The sequence below is a fragment of the Ranitomeya variabilis genome, chromosome 7 (genome assembly GCF_051348905.1).
Source record: "Ranitomeya variabilis isolate aRanVar5 chromosome 7, aRanVar5.hap1, whole genome shotgun sequence".
NCBI lineage: Eukaryota > Metazoa > Chordata > Amphibia > Anura > Dendrobatidae > Ranitomeya > Ranitomeya variabilis.
In genome coordinates this window covers 166,690,218-166,703,745 of record NC_135238.1, presented here as the reverse complement: position 1 = coordinate 166,703,745, position 13,528 = coordinate 166,690,218, and the positions used below count along the sequence as shown (strand labels likewise).

The following is a 13,528-nucleotide window of genomic DNA, read 5'->3' as shown; positions in this document are numbered from 1 at the left end:
AGGAAAGCAATAAGTAATTTCACATATCCCAGAAGAAACAGTTAATTTACTTAGCAGCTCGTTCTAAAGAGTATATGTTACCGAACATAATTATTGTGCTACATTAATAGGAGATAATCTCATAATGAGATATAAGGAAATGTTTTAAGATTTTTAGGATCTTCGAAAATGTTTCATATATAGTGTGAAGAATATTGGAGATATAATTTCATGCCAATCATTTGTATCCTATGTTTGTATGGGGTTATAAAACCCCTTTTCAGTGTGCAGATGTAACAGAAGACCTAGACCCCCTTCAGTGTATAGCTAGCAGCAGCAGGGGGTGGGTCAAGCATCAAAAGGCTGTGAGTGACAGATCTCACACCATGAGCCAGCTAAGCTCAGAACAAAAGGCTTGCTTGTCATGTGGATACCATGGGGTTTAAACTGCTTTGTTGAGTCAGCTATGATTCCACAAGAAGTTATTGAGATACTATACATCATAGCCGTACATCGTGTATATTTACAAGATCCCCAGAACATGGAGAACGCCCGTCTAGGTCTCGACATGTTCTAGCACCCAGGGTATGAAGATACATGGAACAGCCAGTACAAACCAGATAGCAAAGCTGTCTTTGGTCTTAACGAAGACCGGTGAAACGTGCTTTGGAGCCACAGGTTGGGGTCCACACTACTACAATCATGTGAGTTACAGCCCTTACATATGCACTTAGATTTTTGATCGCTTACTTGCACATTGCGCACTATTGCACTTTCTGGTACAGGTTTACTGTAATTTTTACAACCTGATCTCCTCTTCATGACCCCTTATGGGACAGCTTTACATAATATAATAGGAGATATTCTAACTTTGCTTTTATGTGTGCATGCACACTTGTTGCCCAGTTGCATAAGTGCACATCACTGCACTTTATTCTTTGCATGATCCCATTTTTTGGATAGCTTGATATATTATTGCTATTGGGGAGACACCAATTGATTATGGAGTGTTTAATAACTTCTATGCATGCCTTGCATATGTTGTTCTATTAGAATGATATATATAATATTGTAATGCTCATGTGTTCATAAATCCCTGCTCATTTGTGCTACTCTGACTTGATACATATGTTAAAAAAATATATATATATTAAAAATCTTTAACCTATTTTTATACTCTCTGATCGATTTCTGTGATTTACACAATTTTGAAAGGGGGTTTCTTGTGTTTGGTCTTAACGTGTAGGATGGGCCCAGACAGATCCTATGGCTATAAAATCGCCTGGATAGGACCATTCATTAAAGAGTTATGGCTCATCTTAGGGTTTTTTTTTAACTGCCAGAGGCATGGGGAGGTTATTTAAGTTCAGCCCAGAGGGAAGGAGGGGAGCAACCTAAAAGGGTTAAATGCTCGTGTAAATCGTGGTCTATTGCTTTTTCGCTGGGGAGGTCGCAACAACATATTTTGTGGGGAGAAATCAATGAACAGAGAGGACCAAAAGCCTCCCATGTGACAGCCCCTCCCCCGAAAGCCAAGCTTTTTATCTACTGGTAACTGACCCATATATTCTGCTTATATCTTTTGTCCTACCACTATCTGTATTTGCATATCTGACCATTGCATATGTGTAACCATCGTGTATAGAGTGTATTGTCTAGTGTGCCCTTAAGGCAATTAAATATATAATTTAAACTTGGGCTGCTCTTTTATCTTGATCCATGAAGCCACATGTCCGTTTCTCGGGTTAACTTTCTATGCTAATGGGGCTGGTTTCTGACCCGATATAATCCCATGAATGGACCGGGCTTATAACTAACGAGGAACTGATGACAGTCCTACCGGGCTGGCAGTGCTCTGTGTCAATGGTGGTAGTGAAAGGTGCCTCTTAACCTGTCAGGGTTGTGAGCCAGTGTGTGCCACGTCAGTGACTGCGTGGGCCACATCTTCTCACTCTCTGTGGCTCCTTGGGCCTGTGTGGACATGGGTTGTCTGTGTAAAACTGTACCAAGCTGACCTTACATGTCCCCAGGGGGTGCGGAATGTCACATTGATGATAGTGGGAAGATCACATTACATGATCTGTCTGGCATAATAGTGACATCAGGCAGGGGGTGAGGTTTGGGTTCGTCACATGTGGTGGCAGTGGCAGGATTCTGTGTGATCTCTCCGGTGCCATCTTTCACATGTAGAATTTCAAAAAAATACATTTCACATTTAATCATCGATTATTATTAAGAGAATGACTGGTTTGTCATAACTAAGAAATGCCACTTTGCTTTGAGAATGTGTGAAACAATTGTAGCAGCATTCAGGAATCTGAATTACTATAATTTGAAACTGAAGTAAATCAGGAACTATTTTTCTGCGAAGAGCGAGCTTTGTCGCATCTTGTACCTTAATTTATTAAAACTAGGCAACCTCAACCTTTATAATGCTATACTATAAGGACTCAGTTTTGTGCACAAATTTCTTTAACATGGGCTATTGAAATGCCCCCGTAGACATTGGGTTAAAGTTCGCCCAACCCAGAGATTTTGGCGTATTCTTACGCTGCTCTCCCTATAGAGAACACATGAACTCTTGGTCAAATATACAAGTGTGTGGGTAAGTCAGGAGAGATAGCTTTTGGCAAACAGTTATCTAACATGAGGAAGCACATTTAAGGGGGTTCAACTTCCAACAACGTGTGCCCCAATTACTGGCAGTTATGTAAAATTATAAGGTCAGAGAGTTCTCATCTTCCCCGTGTTCATCACCAGCTCCCCACTGCTGCTGCAGTCTGTGTATTTTGGCCGCAGCAGTGAAATCAATGCTGCAGCCAATCGCTGAGCCCTGCAGCTTGTAAGGTCTGCATTGGGGGATGGTGAGTCCTATCTGGCTTTCTCATTTTACATTTGTTGAAAGTGCAACACTTAAAATACCCTAAATGAAAGGCATAGTAGATAGAGATAGGTAGGTAGGTCTTCAGCAAATGACAATCCACAAAATGATGAGGCAAATATTTTCTCCCAATAATGTCTCTAGGTTGATTAGAATCTTTTATAGGGCTTAAATGAATCAGATTAAGTCCCGGTGATGTGGTAGAAATCATTATTGATTGTGACAAACACTGCGCAATGATTAGGTAAGTGAGTATTTTGATCATATCATCATGTTTTTGCAGATTTTCCAACTCTGCGCTGTAAAATCTTGAATTCTTATTGGGTGAAGCGTATCAGGTAATGTGTAGTTGAAATTTGGCAAACAGTCAAAAAAGAGATTAATTGACTCTGAAAAGTCAAAAATTGGCAAAAGTCTTAGAGGGATTCAGCACTGTTGACATTGCTAAGTTTTGTTGCAAATAGTCAACAGGGTCACAAAAAATGTGCTGAGAAAAAAAAAGACGCCGATTAAGTGAAAAAGATTTGAGAAAAATCAAATGTGAAGCCTCCAGGAAGCCATTATCATCTAGTGTTGTCATACTCCAGAACTGCAATCTCCCTGGAGTTCCCACAAATACAAGGTGTTCAGAGGCATGGCCGAGGTAAGGAATGCTGAAACCCGACCACCACTGAGCAAGACCCCGAAGTGGAAATTTCAATACTGGGCAAAGACATATCTGAAGTCAGATTTTTCAAAGGATTTAAAGTGATGAGTGATGAATTGATGAGATGAAGGTGACTCTTGAAGGACCAGAAGGATGGACCTGTGGCTGGATCAGTAATAGGCACAGACTTCCAATTTGACTCAGATGCCAGCATGGTGAAGGTGGGCTACTGCTATGGACTCGTATGATTATATTTATTATTATTATTATTATTATACTTACTCCAAGTGCAGATGCTAGCCTCCTAAAATAGAAAAAAAGAAAAAAAATGTTATTGATCCTTTACATTTTCATGAATGCCTACAGCATTAAGTTTAAATGTTCTCACTAGAACATGTGAAGTACATAATTTATGACCCGTTCTACAAAAAAACTTTTCAAATCCAAATTGATTCTTGGTTAGAAAAGTCAAATGAGTCCCTAGTGAGGTAGACAGCCAAGTACAGTAAATCTTGTTACAAGTGGCATTATCCCTAGCATTTAACATTTGTTCCAGTGATATCATTGATACATGAGGAACAAAGATAAATAGGTTAAAAAATATAATGTAAGGCTAGGTGCACATGGTCAGTAAATGCTGCGGGTTGGACTCTGCATACTTGCGTAACGTCCAGCTCCCAACGTCCGGATGCAGCATAGTGGATGGGATTTCAGAAAATTGCAAGTCCACTATGTGTCCAGAGATGCCCGCAGCTCATGTGCGGAGACGGATATGTCTTTCCAGACTGCAGCATGTCTATTTATCTTGCGGAGCCTCAAGATAAATGTCACCCATACAATGTATTGGGTTCGATGATTCCACAAGGTTCAATGAACACATGTGGATTCCCCTGCGTTCAATAGCCGGCAGCGCTTTGGATGCAGCGGACATGTGCTGCGCAGTAGCGTAGCTACTGGGGGGGCAGAGGGTGCGCCCGGGCCTGGAGCTCAGAGGGGGCCCTCCCGGAGCTACGCTACTGTAAATGTATCGGCGAGCGCAGTTACATTCTATGGCAGAGCAGGGAGAATCAATCTCCCTGCTCTGCCACCAGGCCGCTATGGGGCCCCAGAGCAGGAAGGGGGCCCCGATGCCAGCAGTCGGCACCCCGCCATCATCGGAAGATCAGCTGTACCGGCATTTAGCCAATACAACTGATCGCATTGATGGGAGAAGGAGTTTATCTTCTGACACTGGATATACCATTCACCTCATGATAAACTTGCACCATGGAAGGGAAACGTGTTGAGGCTACTTTCGGTTTTTCAGTCAGAGAGAACAGTGGCGTAAACACTGTTTTTGAATACCAAGTTGACATAATGGACACTTAAGTACTTCAACGAATACTGGTCATTATTCAAGGTAAAAATATTGTTGAATTGCAGGGTGAGAGTATTGTGGCATTGCAGGGTGAGAGTATTGGGGCATTGCAGGGTGAGAATATTGTGGCATTGCAGGGTGAGAGTATTGGGGCATTGCAGGGTGGGAATATTGTGGCATTGCAGGGTGGGAATATTGTGGCATTGCAGGGTGAGAGTATTGGGGCATTGCAGGGTGAGAGTATTGTGGCATTGCAGGGTGAGAGTATTGGGGCATTGCAGGGTGAGAATATTGTGGCATTGCAGGGTGGGAATATTGTGGCATTGCAGGGTGGGAATATTGTGGCATTGCAGGGTGAGAGTATTGTGGCATTGCAGGGTGAGAGTATTGGGGCATTGCAGGGTGAGAATATTGTGGCATTGCAGGGTGAGAGTATTGTGGCATTGCAGGGTGGGAATATTGTGGCATTGCAGGGTGAGAGTATTGGGGCATTGCAGGGTGGGAATATTGTGGCATTGCAGGGTGAGAGTATTGGGGCATTGCAGGGTGAGAGTATTGTGGCATTGCAGGGTGAGAGTATTGGGGCATTGCAGGGTGAGAATATTGTGGCATTGCAGGGTGAGAGTATTGTGGCATTGCAGGGTGGGAATATTGTGGCATTGCAGGGTGAGAGTATTGGGGCATTGCAGGGTGAGAGTATTGTGGCATTGCAGGGTGGGAATATTGTGGCATTGCAGGGTGAGAGTATTGGGGCATTGCTGGGTGAGAATATTGTGGCATTGCACGGAGAGAATATTGTGGCATTGCACGGAGAGAATATTGTGGCAATGCACAATATTCTCACTCTGCATTGCCACAAAGGTGTGTGTAAATGGGTGTGGCTTAAAAAATGGGTGTGGTTTTCCTACACACAAACACAGAACCTGTTGTTAAAAATTTGAATCCCACCCCTGCTTGCTTTGCTTGTGACTCACCGTTGCTGTGCACGGGCAGTAGTTCATGCACTCTTCCCAGAGCCTCAGTGATCTGCGGGACTGGGTCTTTACATTACACATGAAAATGGGACAGTGAAGGGAAGGAAATAATTAATCACTGGTCTAGGTAAAGGAAGAGCCGCCCCCCTGGAATAAATGTATTAAAATGATCGATCCACTATATAGGGGGTGGATGAGGATAGAGATCTACAGAGCGCCTGGTACATGTTTAAGGTTATATGGAGTGCACAGTAACATTTGTGCATGGTTATCTCTCAGCCAATCACACACTGCCTTACAAGCACATTTGTGATTGGCTGACAGGATGATCTGCAAGTGTCTTCTGTGCAGATATGACATCAATTGCATGACTGCTTTGTGTTATATTCAGTTGTTAAGTATGGAACTTAAATTTATTATTTAGAGTAGATAGTTGTGTTCTAAACTGATAAATATTACAACCTATATGTTTACATAACTTTGTTGTGCTATGGAGGGGGGTCCGGGAAGATTTCTTGCACAGGGGCCCTCTGCAGTCTGTGTCCGCCCCTGGCACACAGCACTATATCACCGATACATCCCTTAAGCGTACCAATGAGGGGTTATTAAACTTGGACCTATTTATTATTTCTATCATTCTTAAATCTGAGCTTTTCACATCTAGCCCTCCCTTTTTGTCTTTCTATCACTCCTATTATCCACACATAATTGTGGAAAAATATAGGGGCTATTATTAAGGGCAAGTGAGGGGCAGCCGACGTTGAGCGGGGGCGCCACGGTGCGCAATTATTTAGGGTGCCAACCTCTGCGGCAAGGTAGGGAGACTCAACAAGGTGAGTGTAGGGTGAGATCAATAGGCCCTGTCCGCTATTTAGAACAGGGAAGGAAATGAATCCAAAAAGATAACATTGTGTCTATAGTAAAATTGCTTTATTTAAAGTGCAAGGCAAGAGGACAGTGATGACAAGAGTCACCCAACAATGAATAAAAACAAATCATGATGACCTAGGACACTAAAAAAATGTACCTGCCGACTCATAGAAATAATTATTATAATCATTAGATAATAGCACATAGAGTCAAGGTAATACGACCAGCAGGGGATATTACCTATACCTAATAGACCTATAGTATGTACCCATTAGGAGACCGCTATAACCCATATGCAATTGTGCAATAGTTCATGAACAGTAACATCATTAAGGAAGCTATAAAGAGCGGTACAGATAACTAATACATCACCCTGAAAAATGGTGCTTGACAGGTACAGAGTCCCGGTGTCCACCCCAATGCGCGTTTCGGTACTCCTTCGTCAGGGGGCGCATGGTGAATGACAGAAATTGTGCAGTATAAAAAGGCCAAATACCGGAAGTGAACCCGGACTGTGCCCCGGTTGTAGCCTCGCGTATCCTAGCAGCCGCCGATACAACAAAGGAGGGTAGCGCCATCCAGGCTGTGAAGGCCGATACACATGGGGCCCCACGTGATCCGCCCACAACAAGCACTGTATCGCCGCCCTCCAAAGGAAAAAAACGTCGGGTGCATGCGCAGAAGCACATCCAAGGGCAGAATCATCATAACAGGTATAAACAAAAAAGGGAAGGAGAGCTGGTTATAACGATCTTACGTCGACATAAAATGCCTACAACCCAGCGGACATTGCCATAGTACATACAGTATCTTATTATATATAGGAGAAAAAAAGGGATAAAACTACAAAGGGAAATAACATAGTCAAGTATAGGTATACGATATTGCAGTTTTGTAATCATACATAACTACTACTAAACATAGCAGCAATGGGCATTAGTGTTGAGCGATACCATCCGATACTTGAAAGTATCGGTATCGGAAAGTATCGGCCGATACCGGCAAAGTATCGTATCTAATCCGATACCGATACTCGATACCAATACAAGTCAATGGGACTCAAGTATCGGTCACATGGGCGACACGCGACCAATCACAAGCCGTGACGTAATTTTCAAATCCTGAATGCCTAGAATTAGGCATCAGGACCTGAAAATTATGTCACGGCTTGTTGTGATTGGTCGCGTCACGGTCACATGGGCGGCACGCGACCAATCACAAGCCGTGACGTCACGGAAGGCAGTAAACGCGCTCATTTTAAGCAAAGAAGGCTGCCGGTTCCCTCGGTAAGGTGCAGGCTGCGTCGGAGAGGTGAGTATATCCCTATTTTTTATTTTAATTCTTTCTTTTACACATTGATATTAACCCCTTCCCGACCTTTGACGCATACGCTGCGTCATGAAAGTCTGTGCCAATCCGACCTATGACGCAGCGTATGCGTCATGGAATGATCGCGTCCCTGCAGATCGGGTGAAAGGGTTAACTCCAATCTCACCCGATCTGCAGAGACAGGGGGAGTGGTGCTTCAGCCCAGGGGGGGTGGCTTCACCCCCCCGTGGCTACGATCGCTCTGATTGGCTGTTGAAAGTGAAACTGCCAATCAGAGCGATTTGTAATATTTCACCTAAAAAACTGGTGAAATATTACAATCCAGCCATGGCCGATGCTGCCCCCCGTGCCCCCCCCCCGTGCCCCGATTTCCCCCCCCTTATACTTACCAAGGCTCCCGGTGTCCATGCGTCTTCTCCATGGGCGCCGCCATCTTCCAAAATGGCGGGCGCATGCGCAGTGCGCCCGCCGCCGAATCTGCTGTCTGGCAGATTCATTACAAGTACATTTTGATTGCTGTGGTAGGTTCTATCACAGCGATCAAAATAAAAATAATAAATAACCCCCCCCCTTTATCACCCCCATAGGTAGGGACAATAATAAAATAAAGAAAATATTTTTTTTTCTTTTTCCACTAGGGTTAGGGTTAGAACTAGGGTTAATACTAGGGGTAGGGTTAGGGTTAGGGGTAGGGTTAGGGTTACGGGTAGGGTTAGGGTTAGGGGTAGGGTTAGGGTTATGGCATGTGCACACAGTGCGGATTTGGCTGCGGATCCGCAGCGGATTGGCCGCGGATCCGCAGTGGATTGGCCGCGGATCCGCAGCGGATTGGCCGCTGCGAATTCGTAGCAGTTTTCCATCAGGTTTACAGTACCATGTACACCTATGGAAAACCAAATCCGCTGTGCCCATAATGCGGAAAATTCCGTGCAGAAACGCTGCGTTGTATTTTCCGCAGCATGTCAATTCTTTGTGCGGATTCCGCAGCGTTTTACACCTGTTCCTCAATAGGAATCCGCAGGTGAAATCCGCACAAAAAAACACTGGAAATCTGCTGTAAATCCGCAGGTAAAACGCAGTGCCTTTTACCTGCAGATTTTTCAAAAATCGTGCGGAAAAATCTCACACGAATCCGCAACGTGGGTACATAGCCTTAGGGTTAGGGTTGGAATTAGAGTTAGGGTTGGAATTAGGGCTAGGGTTGGAAATAGGGTTAAGATTAGGCTTGTGGTTAGGGTTACGGATAGGGTTAGGGGTGTGTTGGGGTTACAGTTGTGGTTAGGGTTGGGATTAGGGTTAGGTTTGGGATTAGGGTTAGGATTAGGGTTAGGGTTGGAATTAGGGTTACGGGTGTGTTGCGGTTAGGGTTGTGGTTAGGGGTGTGTTGGGGTTAGGGTTGTGATTAGGGTTATGGCTACAGTTGGGATTAGGATTAGGGATGTGTTGGGGTTAGTGTTGAAGTTAGAATTGAGGGGTTTCCACTGTTTACGCACATCAGGGGTCTCCAAACGCAACATGGCGCCACCATTGATTCCAGCCAATCTTGCGTTCAAAAAGTCAAATGGTGCTCCCTCCCTTCCAAGCCCCGACGTGCGCCCAAACAGTGGTGTACCCCCACATTTGGGGTACCAGCGTACTCAGGACAAACTGGGCAACAACTGTTGGGGTCCAATTTCTACTGTTACCCTTGGGAAAATAAAAAATTGCTTGCTAAAACATCTTTTTTGAGGAAAGAAAAATGATTTTTTATTTTCACGGCTCTGCGTTGTAAACTTCTGTGAAGCACTTGGGGTTGAACGTGCTCACCACACATCTAGTTAAGTTCCTTGGGGGGTATAGTTTCCAAAATTGGGTCAATTGTGGGGGGTTTCTACTGTTTAGGCATATCAGAGGCTCTGCAAACGTAACATAATGCCCGCAGACCATTCCATCAAAGTCTGCATTCCAAAATGTCACTACTTCCCTTCCGAGCCCCGGGATATATGCCCAAACAGTGGTTTACCCCCACATATGGGGTATCAGCGTACTCAGGAGAAACTGGACAACAACTTTTGGGGTCCAATTTCTCCTGTTATTCTTGGAAAAATAAAAAATTCTGGGCTAAAAAAATATTTTTGAGGAAAGGAAACACATTTATTATTTTCACGGCTCTGCGTTATAAACTTCTGTGAAGCACTTGGGGGTTCAAAGTGCTCACCACACATCTAGATAAGTTCCCTTGGGGGTCTAGTTTCCAAAGTGGAGTCACTTGTGGGGAGTTCCTACTGTTTAGGCACATCAGGGGCTCTGCAAACGCAACCTGACGCCCGCAGAGCCTTCCATCAAAGTCTGCATTTCAAAACGTCACTACTTCCCTTCCGAACCCCAACGTGTGCCAAAACAGTGGTTTACCCCCACATATGGGGTATCAGCGTACTCAGGAGAAACTGGACAACAACTTTTGGGGTCCAATTTCTCCTGTTACCCTTGGAAAACTAAAAAATTGTGGGCTAAATATCATTTTTGAGAAAAGAAAAATTATTTTTTATTTTCATGGCTCTGTGAAGCACTTGGGGGTTCAAAGTGCTCACCACACATCTAGATTAGTTCCTTGGGAGGTCTAGTTTCCAAAATGGGGTCACTTGTGCAGGAGCTCCAATGTTTAGGCACACAGGGGCTCTCCAAACACGACATGGTGTCCGCTAATGATTGGAGCTAATTTTCCATTCAAAAAGCCAAATGGCGTGCCTTCCCTTCCGAGCCCTGCCGTGCGTCCAAACAGTGGTTTACCCCCTCATATGGGGTATCATCGTACTCAGGACAAACTGGACAACAACATTTGGGGTCCAATTTCTCCTATTACCCTTGGGAAAATAAAAAATTCTGGGCTAAAAATCATTTTTGAGGAAAGAAAAATTATTTTTTATTTTCACGGCTCTGCGTTATAAACTTCTGTGAAGCACCTGGGGGTTATAAGTGCTCACCACACATCTAGATTAGTTCCTTTGGAGGTCTAGTTTCCAAAATGGGGTCACTTGTGCGGGAGCTCCAATGTTTAGGCACACAGGGGCTCTCCAAACGCGACATGGTGTCCGCTAACGATTGGAGCTAATTTTCCATTCAAAAAGTCAAATGGCACGCCTCCCCTCCCGAGCCTTGCCGTGCACCCAAACAGTGGTTTACCCCCACATATGAGGTATCGGCGTACTCAGGAGAAATTGCCCAACAAATTTTAGGATCCATTTTATCCTGTTGCCCATGTGAAAATGAAAGAATTGAGGCTAAAAGAAATTTTGTGTGAAAAAAAAGTACTTTTTCATTTTTGCGGATCAATTTGTGAAGCACCTGGGGGTTTAAAGTGCTCACTATGCCTCTAGATAAGTTCCTTGGGGGGTCTAGTTTCCAAAATGGGGTCACTTGTGGAGGAGCTCTAATGTTTAGGCACACAGGGGCTTTCCAAACGCGACATGGTGTCCGCTAACGATGGAGATAATTTTTCATTTAAAAAGTCAAATGGCGCTCCTTCCTGTCCGAGCCTTACCATGTGCCCAAACAGTAGTTTACCCCCACATGTGAGGTATTGGTGTACTCAGGAGAAATTGCCCAACAAAATTTAGGATCCATTTTATCCTGTTGCCCATTTGAAAATGAAAAAATTGAGGCCAAAATAATTTTTTTGTGAAAAAAAAGTACTTTTTCATTTTTACGGAACAATTTGTGAAGCACCTGGGGGTTTAAAGTGCTCACTATGCTTCTAGATAAGTTCCTTGGGGGGTCTAGTTTCCAAAATGTGGTCACTTGTGGGGGGAGCTCCAATGTTTAGGCACACGGGGGCTCTCCAAACGCGACATGGTGTCCGCTAAAGATTGGAGCCAAGTTTTTCATTGAAAAAGTCAAATGGCGCTCCTTCCCTTCCGAGCCCTGCCGTGCGCCCAAACAGTGGTTTACCCCCACATATGAGGTATCAGCGTACTCAGGACAAATTGGACAACAACGTTCATTGTCTAGTTTCTCCTTTTACCCTTGGGAAAATAAAAAAATTGTTGCTAAAAGATCATTTTTGTGACTAAAAAGTTAAATGTTCATTTTTTCCTTCCATGTTGCTTCTGCTGTTGTGAAACACCTGAAGGGTTAATAAACTTCTTGAATGTGGTTTTGAGCACCTTGAGGGGTGCAGTTTTTAGAATGGTGTCACTTTTGGGTATTTTCAGCCATATAGAACCCTCAAAATGACTTCAAATGTGAGGTGGTCCATAAAAAAATGGTTTTGTAAATTTTGTTGTAAAAATGAGAAATCACTGGTCAAATTTTAACCCTTATAACTTCCTAGCAAAAAAAAAATTTGTTTCCAAAATTGTGCTGATGTAAATTAGACATGTGGGAAATGTTATTTATTAACTATTTTGTGTCACATAACTCTCTGGTTTAACAGAATAAAAATTCAAAATGTGAAAATTGTGAAATTTTCAAAATTTTCGCCAAATTTCAGTTTTTTCACAAATAAACTCAGAAATTATCGATCTAAATTTACCACTAACATGAAGCCCAATATGTCACGAAAAAACAATCTCAGAATCGCTAGGATCCATTGAAGCGTTCCTGAGTTATTACCTCATAAAGGGACACTGGTCAGAATTGCAAAAAACGGCAAGGTCATTAAGGCCAAAATAGGCTGGGTCATGAAGGGGTTAATCCCGATACCGATTCCCGATATCACAAAAGTATTGGATCTCGATATCGGAATTCCGATACCCGCAAGTATCGGCCGATACCCGATACTTGCGGTATCGGAATGCTCAACACTAATGGGCATATATCCAAAGATAATTATTAGCAGAGACAAGAACAATAACAATATACTATGCCCATATATATAATAAATTTTCCCGTACAAAAATCGCATCCCTTCGTATTGGCCCTTCTCCTTTCTTCTTCTTTTTTCTTTTTCCCCAGACGATATCCACTGGGTAGCAATGGAGAGATGATTTTCCACATTTTCCTTCTCTTCCTCCTTCTCATATTACCTTCTCCACGAGTAGAGGGAACTCCACCAGTATGGCCAAGGTATTACATATAGTGTACTAAAACTTAAAAAAAAACACATAAGAATATTAAAACTAGTCGGATATGAATCAATTGTCAAAAGGTGAACTCCACAGTCTGATGATCACAAAAATGGGGCAAAGCTTAAATTTTCATTAAGACCAAGGGGATGAGTTGTCCGCAAGGTCCAGATCCATTTCGTCTCAAGACGTGCCAACTTCGTAGTCAACTTAACCCCTCTAATACCAATAACCAGACAGTCAATACCCCTGAATCTAATTAATTTTCCATTACATCCGTGATGTTCCTTAAAATGTCTAGGGAGTGTCTTTAATTCCGCAATATCAGACTTATGCTTCGCAGCCGCCTCAATTCCACACACATGTTCACGGATGCGGATCCTGAATTGGCGGGATGTAAGCCCCACATATATTAAGCCACAGGGGCATGTGGCATAATAGATGACAAAA

At 43.4% G+C, this 13,528-nt stretch overlaps 1 protein-coding gene across 1 annotated transcript in view; it reads right to left on the bottom strand.

Annotated features, from left to right (window-relative positions):
* Nucleotides 1-13,528, bottom strand: part of LOC143785752 (uncharacterized) — a 368,406-nt gene that overhangs the window by 337,106 nt on the left and 17,772 nt on the right. The window contains exon 2 of the mRNA XM_077274844.1: nt 3,789-3,810. Within this exon, the coding sequence (XP_077130959.1) occupies nt 3,789-3,810 (22 nt within the window). The remainder of the gene's footprint in view (nt 1-3,788; nt 3,811-13,528) is intronic.